The sequence below is a fragment of the Excalfactoria chinensis genome, chromosome 1, assembly GCF_039878825.1.
Source record: "Excalfactoria chinensis isolate bCotChi1 chromosome 1, bCotChi1.hap2, whole genome shotgun sequence".
NCBI classification, from domain to species: Eukaryota; Metazoa; Chordata; class Aves; order Galliformes; family Phasianidae; genus Excalfactoria; species Excalfactoria chinensis.
In genome coordinates, this window is record NC_092825.1 from 126590679 (window position 1) to 126608282 (window position 17604).

Genomic DNA, 17604 nt, shown 5'->3' on the forward strand with positions numbered 1-17604 from the left:
TGCAAGTGTTTGTCACAACCATTTTACCTGTATCAGAGGGGAGAGGCTTGATAAGCTCTCATGATGACTCATAGCATACCTTGCAGTCAATAGGAGTGGTTAATGTATATGTATTGGATGGTTTATGTAAAAGAAATATGTTAGTTCTCTACTCTGCCTTGTTCAGGCCTCACTTGGAGTACTGTGTCCAATTCTGGGCTCTCCAGTACAAAAAAGACAGGGATCTCCTGGAGAGAGTCCAGTGGAGGGCCACAAAGATGATAAAGAGCCTGGAGCATCTCCCACATGAGAAAAGGCTGAGTAACCTGGGTATATTATGCCTTGAGAAAAGAAGACTCAGAAGGGATCTGATCAATGTCTATAAATATCTAAGGTGAGGGAGGCAAAGTGATGAGGCCAGACTCTTTGCAACAGTGTGTGATGATAGGGAGAGGAAATGGCCACAAACTGAAGTATAGGAAATTCCACACAAATGTGCATAAGAACTTCTTTGCGGTAAGTGTGATGGAATACTGGAAAAGGCAGCCCAGGGAGGTTGTGGACTGTTGTGCATTTTAATCCATCCATGTGTTTGAATAAGGCAGTCAAAGTACCTTAAGTGTGCAGTAATTCCTGTGAGCCAAAGTTCTGATGAGGCTAGGTGTCTTGTTTCATTTTTTAATTGACCCCTTTCTTTTTTAATTGACCAAATCAACTTTGAAAGGACTAAGCAGCAGAAAATTTTGCCTTACATGTGCTGTTATGGATGCTGCCATTGCAATTCGGTTGCACATATCAGCAAAGACCTTTCTTTCACTCTTTGTTTACCTCTCCTTCCCTCAATTGATGAGATTATTTTCTTCCAGTCTGAAACTTTGTGGACATGGCCTCAGATACAAGGAGTTTTTTCCCCTCTAGAAAATATGGGCAAAGATAACACCAGCTGGTTGCGATCCTGAGTGGCAAAGCTCTGCAGGTCAATTGCAGGATCAAGATGTGGACAAAATGGCTGGGAAAAGGAAGAAATTTATGTCATGGCAGAATGTGGTAAGCAAAACATTTGCATTTGAGTCTGCAGTCATAGTTTTTCATCATGAGTTATGCAAAGACATGTACAGAGCAGAGCCTAGTTTTCTTGTCAAATGTAACTTCCATATATATGATATCGTTTTCTTTATGAAAAGTCAGATAAAAGTATGAGTCAGAGGAGTTCATGTGCCTGGTTTTATGTAGTGCTATGTGTTTGCAGCAATCCTGTGTTGGCAACAAGACAAGTTAAGAATTGAACTTTTTAGAACAAATACAGAATTTACAGAGAAGTAGGATTCTGAAAAACAGTTTTTCAGAGCATGACAAAATATTACCTTAAGGTAGTTTCCATGTCTATTCGTAGCGGCAAAAAACTGCTTGGGAAAGAATTTGAGAACAAATGATAAAGTAAGGAAACACTGTAATAAACAGAACTTAGGAAGTGCTGATCATGAAAAAGTTATAAAGACAATACCTGGTCATTACTGAAGTTCATTCAGTCCTGTTTTCTCTTTCAGCTGTTTCCACTGAAGTGTTGTCGTCATCTTTAAAATTTAGGTGTAGAAAACTTAAGAATTAGTCTGTTCATTGCAATTCATGAAGAAAGTTGAAGCTTTTGTACAAACACACGTAAACTCCCTCCAGTGATTTGGAGCTTAGTGTGTTTCTTGTTAGGCTCAACATTCTTTTGAGGGAAGACACCCCTCCTTATGAGCTGAGCAAGAAATGACGTGCCTGGTAATTAGAGCAGAAATTTGCAACAAGGAGGTAGGGAAAAGAAGGGGAAGGAGAAAAGCAGGCACTGCAAGAAGCAGTGAGTATGACTCAATGCATGGCATGCTCGCAAGTCAATTTGGTGAAGAAAGACAGGGCAGCTGGAAGTGTCATCTTTAGCTTTTGCATAAACTGGTGATAGGATAAAGACTTTTAACAGGATGGGATTATCCAGATTGTTTTTCAGTTTGAATGACTGCATTTCTGCTTTTATAGTTGTGTAAAAAAGTAGGTATCTGCAGCAGGTAACTGTGTAGAATCTGTTGTGAAAATGGAAATAGCGAAAGTATCGATAAATTATTAGGAAGTAGTATAGAATACATCATGTATTCACTTTATTGATCTGTAGTGTACAGATATTTTGATGACTGGATGTCATTTCTGGTCTCCCTTCTTCCTCTCAGACAAGCCATGGTGTAGCTGGAGAACTGGAAATAGTTGAGGTGGGGAGGGAGTTCTGGAGGGCACCTTATCCAAACTCTACTTCATCAGGGCTACCCGCATTAGGGTATCTAGGCCCATGTGCAGGTGACTTCTGGTGGTCTCCAAGGAGATACAGAAGAGAGTGGTACAGATGATCAGAAGTGTGAAATCAGATTCCATCTAAGGGTCAGTTACAGAGAATTGATAAGCCTGGGGAAACAAGAACTGGGGAGGAGTGTGCTGGAGATGTACAACATCCCAAGTGTGTGACGTGCACAATAGGAAATATTCACTTTTCTTTGTTCCTCTAGTACAATAAATGGGGCTGTCAGGGGAGATGAGGAGGTAACATGTTCAAAATAAGCAAAGGCAACTCCTGTGTTTTCTGTGACAGTATATGAACTTAAGAGCTCTTTGCCAAAGGATGTTTCTGTGAATTCAGAGGGTGTTCGGAGGGAATCTAATGAAGGCCACCAGCTACTGAGAAACTAACTGTAATGTCATAAATTGATGAAGTGAGGGAGACTCAGAGAGATGTCTGTATATCCTTATTCTTTTGTTTTCAAGTTATCTGCTGTTGGTCACAACTTGAGACAAAACACTGCTTTAAGAGGGGGCCTCCGATCTTGTTGGCACAGACATTCTTACATATGTTTTTCCTTTATGTTCAGTCAGAAGTTAGCCTTCCAGTTCTAAGAAAATACATTTTGTTGTGGGATGGCCCTGTAATTCTTACTTTTTAGTCCCAGAGATGGTTGTGTTTTCCTGTAAGGCAGATAGTTCCTTTTACTATGCTACAAGCATGTAACGCATGTTGAAAACGTAGTATAAGAAAAGTTTATAAAAGACACCAGATTAGTAATAGAAACTGTAATGCACATGTTGATTTTCAGTTATAGAAGTTTATCTTGGAAACCACTAATTTAAGGGTTTCTTTCCTTTTCTGTAGGGAAACATGACAGCAAGAATATTTTCCTGTAAGATCACAACAGCATTTCTTTCTTTAATTATTGTAGGTAAGTTAATTGGTGACAACAGAAAGTCTTATTCTGTAATTTAATTTTTCACACAAGTAATACTGTTGTGGTTTTTTTTTGTACAAATGGCTGGGAAAGTCAGATATATTGGCATGCCAATGAGGTTTTTTAAACAGTTCTGAAAGCAGAAACCTATAAAACATATAAAATATGACATTTTATGTACTGACTGCAACACTTAAGTTGGAAGACACCTTGAGGACATTTAATTCAACCTCCTTGCTCAAACAATGGTGACCCACAACAATTTGTCCATAGTGTTTGATCAACCTCTGTTAAAATAAAAAAGAAAAAACAGAGGGAAAAAAAAAAAGTTTTCTTGTGTTCAGGTGGAGTCTCACAATGTAGGCCCCTTGTATCTTGTCCTGTCAGGGGGTACTTCTGTGAAGGATCTGGCTCCCTCTTCTTTATTCTCTCACATTAGAGGTATACATTTGCACACTGGTAAGATCTGCCTCACTACTTTTCGTCTTCTCCAGGCTGAACAGTCCCAGCTCTCTCAGCCTGTCTTCACGTGAGAGACTTCCACTATCCTAATAATCTTGGTGGTCCTGAGCTGGAGTTGCTCCAGTAAATCCATGTCTCTGCTATGCTAGGACGTTCCACCAGTCTCACCAGTGCTGAATAAATTCATCTCCCTCAGCCTGCGGATGATGCTTTTCCTAATGCAGCTCAGGGCATCTTTAAGCCATCTTTATTGTTATGGAGTGTTGCTGGCTTATGGTCAGCATGTTGCCCACCAGAACCCCAAGGTCCTTCCTTGCAGAGGTGCTTTCTTGGGTAGCCTCCAGTATGTGCTGGTGCCTAGGGGATTTCTCCCCATATGAAGGACTTCACATTTCCCTTTGTTGAACTTCCATGAAGTTCCTGTTAGCCCATTTCTCCAGCCTTTTGAGACTCCTCTAAATGGCAACATAATCTTCCGGTGTATGAATTTATTAAAGGAATTGTAATTTTCTTGGAATCATAGAGTGGATTGGATTGGAAGGGACCTTTAAGATCACCTAATTCCAACCCCCTGCTATAGGCAGGGGTACCACCCTCTAGGTCAGGTTGCTCACAGACCCATCCAGCCTGGCCTTGAATGCTTCCAGTAAGGGGACATCCACAGCTTCACTGGGCAACCTGTTCCAGTGTCTCAGAATCACAGAATCATAGTGGTTGGAAGGGACCTCCAGAGATCATCGAGTCCAACCCCCTGCCAAAGCAGGTTCCCTACAGCAGGTTGCACAGGTAGGCATCCAGGCAGGTCTTGAATATCTCCAGAGAAGGAGACTCCACCACTTCCCTGGGCAGCCTGTTCCAGTGCTTCATCACCCTCACTGTAAAGAAGTTCTTGCACACATTCGTGCGGAACTTCCTATGTTCCAGTTTCTGGCCATTTCCCCTTGTCCTGTCTCCACACACTGCTGAAAAGAGTCTGATCTCACCACTATGGCTCCCACACCTCAGGTATTTATAGACCTGGATCAGGTCCCCTCTCAGTCTTCTTTTCCCAAGGCTAAACAGACCCAGTTCACTTAGCCTTTCTTCATAGGGGAGATGCTCCAGGCCTTTCACCATCTTTGTGGCTCTCTGCTGGACTCTTTCCAAGAGATCCCATCTTTTCTGTGCTGGGGAGCCCAGAACTGGACACAGTACTCCATATGAGGCCTCACCAGGGCAGAGTAGAGGGGGTGGATCACCTCCCTTGACCTGCTGGCTACGCTCTTTTTAATGCACCCCAGAATGCCATTGGCCTTTTTGGCTACAAGGGCACACTGCTGGCTCATGGCCAACCTGTCGTCCACCAGGATTCCCAGGTCCCTCTCAGCAGAGCTCCTTTCCAGCAGGTCATCCCCCAGCCTGTACCGGTGCATGCAATTATTCCTCCCTAGGTGCAAGACTCTACACTTGCTTTTGTTAAACCTCATCTGGTTTCTTACTGCCCAGCTCTCCAGCCTGTCCAGGTCTCACTGAATGGCAGCACATCCTTCAGGTGTGTCAGCCAATCCTCCCAACTTCGTATCATCAGCAAACTTGCAGAGGGTGGCCACTATCCTCTCGTCAAGGTCACTGATGAAGATGTTGAATAAGACCAGACCCAACACTGACCCCTGGGGAACACTGCTAGTTACAGGTCTCCAACTGGACTCTGCACAACCTATGACAACCCTCTGTGCTCTGCCAGTCAACCAGTTTTCAACCCACCTCACTGTCTACTCACCTATCCCACGCTTCCTCAGCTTTGTTATAAGGATGTCGTGGGAGACAGTATCAATTGCCTTGCTGAAATCAAGGGAGACTACATGCACTGTTCTCCCCCCATCCACACAGCCAGTGACAGTGTCATAGAAGGCTACCAGGTTGGTTGAGCATGACCTCCCCTTGGTGAACCCATGCTGACTACTCCTGATAGCCTCCATTTCTTCCTAAAAAACTTATTTTCTTCATACCACCCTCACAGAAAAGAATACCTTCCTAATATCTAGTCTAAATCTACCCTCTTCCAGTTTAAAGCCATTTCCCCTCATCCTGTTGCTACATGCCCTTATAAAAAGTCCCTCCCCAGCTTTCCTGTAGAAAAGGATAGAAGTACTTGAGGAAAATACTACTTTGACATGTATGAACACTCCTTGGAAGCATTAGATCTGACTGATGGTCAGAAAAGCAGAATTCTTGGGAAAGAGTAGAAAGTGAAGCTTTTTTGTGCTACAGTATAACACCATAGTTAATGTGCAACAATCAAACTCTGCAACTCTGATTTCCTCCATCTCAGAAAGATTGTGTCAGAAAAAGTAAAGAGAAGAGTGACAGTATTCTTTGAAGTGGATGATTTCTGCATGAGATGTCTTTAAATAAACGAGGCGTTTGAGGTGAAGGTGTAGTATCTGACAGAGATCTGCAAAACAATGAGTACTCTAGAGAAGGAAAATAAAGGAATGTTTACATTGTCATTTCTCATGACAAGAAACGCATATTTCCCAGAGAAATGTTGCAAGGCAAGACTTTTAGGCTGCACAAAAACTTAGATGGCCATGTGTGGCTGTTCTTTTATTGTAATGAAATGAGTTATTTTAAATAAATAGAGCACTGAGTCTGGAATGTGACTGATAAATCCAGAGTTTGTGCCTGTTTTCATTGTTCTGACAAAATCTCTTGGTGTTGCTTCTTCCCATGTGAATCTTCCTGGATTCAGGGAAAGAAAATGAGTTCATTGCTAAGCATTTGAATAATTCCTTTCTCATGAAGTAAGGGATGAGTTGACATTATCTTTTGAAGTTTAATAGTTGTTCAACTAGAACTTTAATTTTCTGTGTCCCCTTAGGAGACCTGAGTGCTGTGGGATTTACTTTGACTATAGAGAAGTGAAAGTGATAAATAAAGACACTAAATGTGAAATTTGTGCATCCACATGTGTGTGTGCACTTGGAACAACCTCGAGAAATACAAGTACTCTAATCATTTCCATCTGAAATAAAGTAGACAGATGATGAGCGTAAAGTCTGTATTGAGAAAACAGCATTTCATTTCAATGGCATAACTATATCAGTATTTTATTGGATAATGCTTTGAACTCCAAAGACACAAGACTGAAACAGTTTTGTTTGGTGACTTAAGAATGAAGGTGGACACTCAATGAACTTTATCAGTGTAATCAAGAAGCAAGTTGAGTGTTTTGTTTCACATTGTTTGAGATTTTCTTTAACGTTTGTCTCTTTCCTTTAGAGAAATGTGGAGCCTATGATGTGATGTTCAAGCACAGTCTTGTGCCTGATGGGCAGCCTCTTGTTATTAAATGCTCACTGGAAAAAAGCTTCAATTTTAAAAGTGGAGACTGCAACTTAACGTGGTATAAAGTTGGTAACCAAACAGCTGTGCCTAGAGACAAACTTTCTAGAATTCATCAACAGAAGAGCTTAATTTGGTTTCTTCCTGCAGTATTAGAAGATTCTGGAGATTATGAATGTGCCATAAGGTGAAGGTTAAAAAAAATTACATTGCTATAGAAATGTGTTGCAAAGAGAATAACTTTTCGAAAGAAAGTAGGATTTGGGGGGCAAGAGAAATGCTGTTTGGAAGACTGTGTTCACTAAAACTAGCTTTATGTTAAGGAATGGAAGTCTTTTTTTTCTTTAATTTTTTTTATTTATTATTATTATTATTTATTTTTTTTCTAGTTGGTAAAACTTGTGAGAGGATTTGTAAAGTTCTGGTCCTCTCTTTCTTCTCCAAAAAGAATACTGTGTATTTTGGAGTTGGAAAATACGTCAGGTATCTACGTTTAATCATGTTGTATTAGTTGCAGGAATTTAACAAGCTGCAGAAAAATGTCTACAAAAGTAACAGTTTTCAAGAGGACCGATGACTTATGCTTAAATGAAAAGTTTGCTGTAGAGGAGGTAGTATTTACTTCACCATCTGCAAAGGTTGTGTGTCCACACTTGGATCACTTCAGGAATGAGGAAAACGTTCTACCTATTCGCTGGTATAAGGTAAAAGCAGCCTGTTTTTATCATAGAATCATAGAATGGCCTGGGTTAGAAAGGACCACACTGATCATCTAGTTCCAACCCCCTGCTCTGTGTGTGTGTTGGCAACCACCAGACCAGGCTTCCCAGAGCCACATCCAGCCTGGCCTTGAATGCATCCAGGGATGGGGCATCCATATCCTCCCTGGGCAACCTATTCCAGTGATTGGAACTGTAGTAACAGTCAGTTATTTAAAATAAAAGTAACCGATGTTTATGAATTGTAGTAGAAAAATTATAGATTTATAATAAATGTAAAAAAAAATGTTTTATAAAAAAATTGGAGGAGGGAATTCAGGCATTTCACCTTGTAAAGGTGTATATAGTTTCTTTTAATAGCAGAGTAAGAAACTCAGTTTGAATGTAGAAAACATTGACTCACATGTCCACTAGATGGCACCTTTATACATGCTCATGAAACATCCTTTTTGTTTGGAAACAGATTTGGTATGTAATCTGTGAGAGACAACATATCCATTGTGTGTTCAGGATTGCTCCATCAAATAAATGTTATTTCATGTAGTTCATAAGAATTTGAAGTCTCATTCTGTTAAGAATGTATTGCCTTCTTTTCCTTTTGATTCCAGCCCTCTTCCTCATACTCCACAAGGCATCCATCCCCATGTTGTGGTCCACTGAAAGTTTGATGTGTTAGAGAGAGAAAAACCATGGAAAGAGATAGTGGCATAAATTAACAGAGTTCTTTACATGTTTAGGACTGTCAGCTACTGGAAGGGAAAAGATTTGCCTCCTTAAACAGCGACCTTGTGATTTTCAATGTGACCGTGCAAGATCAAGGAAACTATACATGCAAAACAACGTATACATACAATGGAAAGCAATATAACATTACACGAGACATTAGTCTGATTGTAGAAGGTAAGTAGATAAGTTCTCTGTTTATAACAGTGACTCTCAAAAATTTTGTCTAGGTTTCTAATTGCAGCTAAAAACTCAATTTGAGTATAGGTATGTGATAGGCTATTACTTTGCATCTAAGAAGGGGGGAAAGAAATGCTTGATAAAGTTTTTCTGTTTCTTCCACCGTGTTGGTGATTGAACAGTGGGATCAAAATTGAGGTTCATCGATGCTTTGGTTAATGGGCCAGCTGCTGAGGTCCCTAAATGGGTCCTGTTGCATCCGTTCTATCCTGCCCATCTTACTTCTCTTTCTTTTACATCATCCTCTTACCACAAGAACAGCCAGTTAAACCAAGACAAACTGTAGCAGTATCTTGGTTTAATGTATTCTATTTCCTTCTTTTTTTTTAATGGTTTTTTACATTCCCACTAAAACACATTTTCAGGTCTACTCATCTATTGCATCCCTGTCTAATGTTCGTTTTTCTGTGTGTGTGCATGTTTTCTCTGTATGTATATGTATGGATACATGTATAGGTATCACAGTATCACAGTATCATGCGAGTTAGAAGGGACCTTAGAGATCATTGAGTCCAACTCCCGGGATTCGAGCCTTTTCTGTGTAGCAGAGCAGCATTTCTGCCACTTGCCCCACAGGGGGGATTCAAACCCCGGGCCTCTGGTGTTGCAAGCAGCAACTTATACCACTGCGCCACCGGAGGCACACAAGTATATAAGTATACAATATATATACCGGAGGTATATATATTTATGTGTTTGTGAATATGTGATATGAATGTCATACCTATATGATGTGAATAAACAAAAGATGAGGAACATGTAGCTAGAAGTGACGGGCTTATGACTGGCTGTTTTTAAAATGTGCCCTTTAAACTTCTCCTTCAGTGTAGTTTCAGCTTCAGCAGCTCACTAAAGCAGAATCATATAACTCTTTCACTATTAATGGCTGAAATCAGCTCAGTTGTTCAAAGACTTCAGCTGAGCAAGCTTGCACTCATATGGGTGATTTGGGGTTCAGACAATAACAAGGACACAGTTATAAGATAAGGAAGGAGAGGATGCATCTGTGGCAGGGAAGAAAGTATCTGTGGCAATCCTATGTGTTTCACATCAAACAGGATGCTTTATGACTTCCTTATTGATGTGTGCTTGTAGAGAAATTTCTTTGAACTTTCAATATCTGATAAGAAATATTTCAGAATGTCCTATAGATATCTGACAGAGCTTCTACTCAGAAGTAACAGGACAATCTTCAAAACTCTTGTTTTGAGTATTGAATATTGTCTATAGTAAAATTGCTGACAACCCTGCCTGTAGGGCAAGATGTGTTTAGGTTGCCCTTGGGTTATACAGCATTAACAGGCTGCAATCACTCCTGCTTTTCTGAAAATAACTTTCTTTCTTTTGATTAGTGAGCCCACCAAAAATGCCCCCAGAAATATCTTATCCGCAAAACAACTCAATGGAAGTGAGACTTGGTAAGTACTTTTCACTATAAGAAAATATCATTTTGTATCCTAGGGAAAATTCTTGCCCAAGAAGGGTACCACATTGTACGTTTATTTTCACTGGGCAAAAACTAGTTCAGTGACCAGTGCAGTTTCTCCTTTACATTACTTTCTTGAAGGAAGATTGTTTCATGGTGGGAAGGAAGGAGGCAAGGGGTATTCTTTCCAAAGTTGAAGAAAAACTGCAGGGAAAAGAGACACTGGAGAGGGAGATGCTATGTCCCTGATTTGGCCTCTTCTGTACTGTCTTTCTCTTTGAACATGCAGATTTCTGAATGGGTAGATACTCCGTTAAAGGAACTTTTCTGAAAGGACGTGGAACTGTCCTGTGGTCTGAGTGGGGGTCTATGAACAGAATTGCATAGCTTTTAATTAGAGCATGAAAATTAACTTTTCACTTTGTAACACAATTTTATAGGCTCACAGGTCACAGTGGATTGCAATACAACAGGTGCTGATGGGTTTGAGGTGTTTTGGACAGGCAACGGTGTGTTTATTGATGTGTTTTATGTGAGCAGAATTTTTGCAAGGCCCTATAAGTAAGTATATTTACAGCTTAGAAAATACTGGGTTGGCAACCAAAGTGGAACTTTCTCCCTCTGACATGAAATGCTTGCCTCTACCAAATCATTTCCTTTTGAATTAGAAACTTGAAACATAGTAGATGCATGGATTTCACATGAAATTGGGCTCCTTAGAGTCATTATAAAAATCCATCTAGATTTCCAGCCATGGAAAAAGGTGTTCTGTAGAGGCTTCAAGTCTCATAACTATAATACTGTTTCTCATAACTATAATACTGTTTCTCATAACTATAATACTGTTTCTACTGAGCAAGCTCTGGAGTGGCAGAGACTTCTTTCAAGTGAGATGGAGCATGTGAGGCTCATACTGTCTCCTTTGTTCTCCTTTTCCTTTCCATCTGCCTATCTGGGAGGCTGTAAGAGGTTGGAACCTGTGCTTTGCGGGAGAACTTCAGACCTCTAGTTTTAGGAGTCCTGAGGTAGCGAAGTGTAACAGATCAGATGGAGAACTAATCGAAGACTTTGTTGAGGACATTTGTACTGAAGCTTAGTGGACTGAGAGGAGAAAAGAGAGATATTTCCAGTGATGGGTTGAGGTTTAGGAAAAAGACTAAGACATGGACTGCAGAAAGTGACTGGGAGATAATGTGAGGATGAAAGGTAGTTTCAATTACACTTGACTTGGAAAAGACAATTAAAATTGGAGCAGAAGGCAATCTGAAAAGATGCCTTAGATATCATAGGTTGGGAACCAACGAACTGAAAACTATAGGGTTTTTGTCAGCCCTCATCTCCTGGTGATACTATGAAGGAAAAATGAGCACTTTTGTAAGTTATCAAGCACCATTTATGAGGGAGAAAATGATGAAGAAATGAGAATGGTATCTTCAACATAAGATTATGGTTCTTGGAAATAAATAAGTCCTAATCTTAAAGCAAAAGGGGAAATAAAATGCTGAATTCTTTTAGTGCTCACTGAGAGAAAATGGTATACAAAAGTCATCTATTGTGATGTTATAGACAGTTGGGCTATATAATGCAGAGGCATGAAGACACCGAAAATATCATAAAAGTGATGTTATTTTTTTGTATTTCCTAGCACTTTAATTATTGTCTTACTGTATTTGCGGCCATAATATTTTCTGGATCTTGTCATTTGTATTAATGATGTTGATTCATTTACTCCTTACTCTAGTGTTCTTACTGCTATGGCCTGTTGCTCACATGTTGATTTGTGTGGTCCTGTTTGTGCTCTTTATGATATATTTCAAACTTTTACTTAGCATTTTTAATGGTAATTTTTGGAGAAGAACAGCATTTGGCTAAGTAAGTAGACTAGTTAGTTAATTTTGCACATGAGCTCTACTGTTAATGAGGTAGTAATATCCCTTGTCTGGTGTTGGTTAAAAAGTTATGTAGTTTGCACATCTGTCATGAGACACGGTGCAGATTACTCAGTGAAGGTGCAGCAAAATTAGCATTTTTCTGTATCCTTGTAAAATGTACAGTGAATAACATGTATCTTAACAGTGCAGCCTGATACCGTATCTGTTCCAAATCTGTTCTGATGTTATGAAGCAGCAGTTTAGACTCCATTCCCTCTAGCTAGAATTGCACTGAGAGTTGATGTTATGTACTTTGGTTGACAGCTCATTGTCTTTGCTGTCCCAAAGATCATCACTGTAAGATGATGTATCCAAACTGGGTCTTCTTTTTTAGGCATTTCAGATTGTGGGACTTGTCTTCCACCAAGCACTGGAATGTTCCACCTATTTTTACAGGTGCTGAGAACCCCCTTCTGCATGGGTTTTCATATCTTTGTAAGATACATTTTTTTATACTGTAGCCAATAGAGACCTTATATTCTACCAGGAGATAGCTCTTGGTAGTATTTGCTGCTGACATTTTCTGATGTCTACACTAAATGTCAGGAAGAGGCCGAGCTATTGTTTGAGTTTCCCTCACATAATGCGATTATTCATCTGCTCTGATTGGTATTTGCAGATGGAAGTGACCGTTCTTGTGTTGCACCTGTTAGCGATGAAACCTTTATAGAAAGGAGTGGTTTTATGGCTCTGTTTGTCACTTTTTGGGTAGAGAGGAAACTGCGTATGATGGACGCCCTATGTATTCTCTGAAGCTCATCATTTCTGAAGTGCATAGTGAAGATTATGAACAACCATTTGTCTGTCAAGCTTCAAATGCCTTTGGGCAAGTTGCATCCTATATTACATTAAAACGCAGAGGTAAGGAATGCTGCTGCTTTTTCTGGCTTGTGATTGACTTGGCTTTCATAGAAGTATTGTGGTATTTGTTCCAAATGCTGGTATATCACATCAACAGAAAGTGCGTGGATTACACTTTCCTGCATTTAAGCATGTAGATGTGTGGAGGGGAAGAGTTACTGTAGTAGTGTATTTATCTATTAAAACAATAGGGGGATGGAAGTGGAAAATCTGATACTCAAATGTTTATTACATTTGTGTGAAAGATGAGATTTGGACAAATCCAACATTTTCTTTCTACTGTTATCATATTTTGTGCAGTTCCTGATTTACAAAGATGGCTGACTGGAGGGCTTGTCTCTTTGTTACTTTTAACGTTTGTTATTCTAATCATCTATAAGATGTTCAAGATTGACTTGGTGCTTTGGTATCGTAGTTCTGGATGTGCCTTTGGAAGTAAGGAAGGTATGTGCATGTAACCAATGTATGTCCGTGTAACTAGCCTATTGCTTTTTATTTTATTTTATTTTATTTTATTTTATTTTATTTTATTTTATTTTATTTTATTTTATTTTATTTTATTTTATTTTATTTTATTTTATTTTATTTTATTTTATTTTATTTTATTTTATTTTATTTTTCCAATTGCTATTATTTCCCAACAATTATTTGATTGCTGAAAAGAATGTATTTGGAATTTCCTTGAGAACTTTCAGATACATATGGAAAAATCTTTTCAGTCACATAGGTGAAATATGTAATTGAGATAGTAAACACTGCATAATATTTAAGGCCAGTAAGGTGAGGGAGGTCAAAAAGAAACCCATTTCTTCCAAAGATAGCTGTAATTTGCACGTGGATTTATGGTCACTCTGATGATGGTCAATAGGTGTCAGTAGAGCTACATCCTGTGAACCAGCTGTAGAAAAATGCGCATTAGATATTCATACTGAAAACGAAACTCTCGTTTGCTGAGGTTTTTTCCTCTTCCAACTTTTCTCCTTTACACATAACTTTACTTACAAATGCAGAAAGTTACGATACTTACATGCTACTAGTTTTCTATTCTGTGATACTTTTAATGTGTTTCTAGTGCTACAGTGTAGACAAATGCGTTGGATAGGTGTGAATAATGGAAATAAGTGCAACATAGTATGTATTGTGCTTGGGCAGCCCTCAAAATTCAGTCTCAAATTCCCAAGAGCTCAAAAGTAAATGGACTGTGTGCAGTAAGATAGTTAACATTTATTCATGACTGTTTGAAATATTTTCACATGAAAGTAATTTCAACTTTTAACAAAAGACAAGTTTTCCTAGAAAATTTACTCTATTTTTCTAATGAAAAATAGATCAAAGAGACAATGTTTTATAGCTTGTCCTAAACATAACTTACTCTATTTTTCTAATGAAAAATAGATCAAAGAAATGATGTTTTATAGCTTGTCCCAAACTTAACTTAGTTTGTCTCTGGGCAGCATGTTCTAGTGGTTGCTGACCCTGCTCACAGCAGGGACACTGAAACTAGATGGTCTTTGAGGTCCTTTTCAACCCAGGCCATTCTGTAATGCTATGATACTATGAATGTGTTGGCACCTCTGAGTTTGGGGGCTCCTTTCTGCAGTGCCCAGGGTCCTGCATCCAGCTCACTTGCTGGCACATTGCTCCCCCTGATGGGAAAAGAGATCAGGTTCTGTGGCTCATCATCTTTCTTTTAGTCTGTAGAGCATTTTAGTGCTTTGCTGTTACTCTGTCAGACAGCTATGAGTCAACTGTAACTATTTCAAGCAATCCAGAATGAAGCTTTGCAATATAGTCATGTTGCCGGTTTTTAGTTTTTAACAGAAATATTTTTGTTTGTTTTAGATGGAAAAATCTATGATGCATGTGTCCTGTACACAAAAGGCAATGGAGGCAGCAACTTGTATCGTCTGGAAACCTTTGTTCTTAGAATACTCCCCAGCGTTTTAGAACAACAATGTGGATATAATCTCTTTATATTAGGAAGGGATGACCTACCAGGAGAAGGTGTGGTTTAATTGGCAGAGTTGGTACATTGCTTCTTTACACATTGTGGTAGGGTTAGAATATTATATTTACAACTGAGAAAACGTTTATTATTGTAAACCAAATTTGAAACTGTAGGTTATTTTTGTTTGTTTTTAATAGAAAATCAGACCTCTTGTCTGATGGCCAATTTATTTCTAGTTTTCTTGTTGTTCCTTAATCAAATTTCTGTTCTGATGTTATAATGATAGTGTCTTTTTTCTAGGGTAAACAAATCAGTACTCTGTAGAATTAATAATACAGTTGAGGTCTTTTGAATTATAGCTTTCCCTGGGGAGTGCAGGAAATGCTTTTGGTCAGTAATTTTGTGCAGTGGATTACGGCAGCTGGAGATCTTAGACCTACCAGTTCTTAGACCTACTAGTCACTGTTCTTTATGTATGCAATTTAAAGATAGTGCAGTACTCTGTGTTAATGATAAACTTTCTATACAGATTTGATTGTTCCTTTGTTTCTTCCAGCTGTGGTCAGCGTTGCTGATGAAACCTTCAAGCAAAGCAGAAGACTGATGATTATTTTGGGATCTGAAACATTTAGTTGCGTCCAGTTGGAAGATGCCTCTGAACAACAATTAGCTATGTATAGTGCTCTTATCCGTGATGAGACTCAAGTGATTCTTATAGAAATGGATGAAATGCAGGACTACTCAAGCATGCCAGAATCAATCAGATATATTAAGGAGAAGCATGGGGCTATCCAATGGAAAGGAGACTTCTCAGAGAAATATTGTTCAGCAAATACAAGATTCTGGAAAAATGTGCGCTATCAAATGCCAGCCAAGAGAAAAGTGTCCTTTTCTGAAGTTTATTTATCGCCTCACACTTTGAACAACTCTGCAGCAAAGGGAAATTAAGATCTACTTAGTAAAATAGTGATGAGAAAGTAATTCGGAAATACGTTTTCTACACAGATTCTTCATATTACAAAGGGAGGGTTTTTTCCCGAAGTTACACCTTAAAAGGAAAACTGTGCAACCGTGTTTCTTTTCTGAACATATTTATGACTTCTTTCAAACTGGAAGCTTTCTAGACTTTGTTGCTACTCAGGAAAATGTGTTCTCATTATGTCTCTCACCTGCATTAAGTGCAAACCTAGAAATTTCTCTCAGCCTGTCAATGGAATGTACTTGGCAGAACCTGATCAGGAGTTGATGGCAAGTGATGATATCTTCTGTACTTGTGAAGGAAAAAAAAGTAGAGGCGTGTGGCTATCTCTGTTTGCTTGGAAGTAGTTCTGTATTTTTGGACACCAACCCATTGTTCTGTGTGCATTGCTGTGAAAAAGGAATGAGTCAGGATGGTCTGAAACCACAGCCATTTTCACTCACCATCCTTGAAGAGCGTCATCTGAATGAAGACATGAATTCTACTTCCTTTACAAGTGTTCTTACCTAAAATTGAGCATGTTCTTAAATTATCTTTATTACCAGTGTAGCATCGATCACAGAATCCTTTCACCTGATTCTCAGAAGTGTACATGCTGTAGAATATGCACATGGTTAGAGAACATGCAAAGAGAAGGGATGGCCCAGGAGTGTGACATGTATTAAAGGAAATATTTGCAGCAGTATTTCACAGTAGCCATTTCTTTGTGAAAGTTTAGTGATGCTCCTTATGTGTAGTATGCTGCTCTCCTGACCATGGTTTTCACAGCTGTTTAATTTTCCAAACCTCTAGAAGCTTTTTCTAAGGTATTGCCACAGAAACTGAGTTCAGAATAGGTCCATCAGGTTAGGTGCTGATGCTGTAGTAGGTTTTGAGTAGGTCTTTTTTAGAAATACACAGTCTTTAGATTGGAGCATTTAAGAATAAATTTAGGAACCTGAGGATTTAGATAATCACTAATTTCAGTTTTTACGTCATGTTTAGGCTTAGATTTGCTCAGAAAGGCATTGAAAACTGCAGTTTGCTTCCAAGATTTCTTTTCACTTGTGTTTAGAAACAGAACCATCTTATTTCTGTGGGATGAAGTAAGGGAAATAATAGAAAAACAATGTTGAAAAAATGCTAGGTTTTTTTTTTTTTCAACTATCTATTCTTACTTGCTTTGAAATAAATTTGATAAAAACCCCAATGTAGCATTTGCAGTAATACAGATAAGTACTTTTATTTGCATGGAGGTGTGCTGATATTTTATGCTGCTTCTGCTCTTTTAAACAACCACATTTCGTGACCGTTTTAGGTTTGTGCATGTGTGAAAAAAAAAAAAAAGTGTGGGAAAATAGATTTGGTTATCGTGCAGCATGATACAGAATGGCTTACCCTTTTATCAGGAGAATTTATTCTGAAGGTGAATTTCGTAACTGTTTTCTCCTCTTGGAAACTTTTTCTTGCGGATCACTTGGGAAATAGACTTTTTCTTTTTTATTGCAGTACAACAAAAGAACTGTAGAGAGAGATGTAGTGATTGTTCTTGATTAAAAACACACAACAATAAAAGATTAGTTGGCAAAAGTTTGTTTCTGGAAGCTTAAAGGAAAAAAAAAAACAACTATGATATAATCTGTGAGGTATTTGTTCACTACAGTGTGGTTGATGTACTTCAGTGTACTGTCTGTGCTGACAGAGTAAATAATCTGAATCATATTTGATGGAAGATACACTGAATGTATTCTCTTCATCATTTTTTATTTCGAGCCATAACCGTAC

General features: G+C 38.8%; 1 protein-coding gene across 1 annotated transcript; it reads left to right on the top strand.

Moving 5' to 3' along the window:
* The first annotated feature begins 854 nt into the window (after positions 1–854).
* LOC140259508 (interleukin-1 receptor type 1-like) lies at positions 855–15943 on the top strand. The gene is made up of 11 exons (XM_072350923.1): positions 855–1026; positions 3155–3221; positions 6951–7200; positions 7525–7717; positions 8470–8632; positions 10048–10113; positions 10562–10682; positions 12765–12913; positions 13214–13357; positions 14756–14917; positions 15418–15943. Exons 1-11 carry the CDS (start codon positions 985–987, stop codon positions 15807–15809), a joined length of 1749 nt encoding a protein of 582 aa, XP_072207024.1. The 5' UTR covers positions 855–984; the 3' UTR covers positions 15810–15943.
* Positions 15944–17604: the final 1661 nt, after the last annotated feature.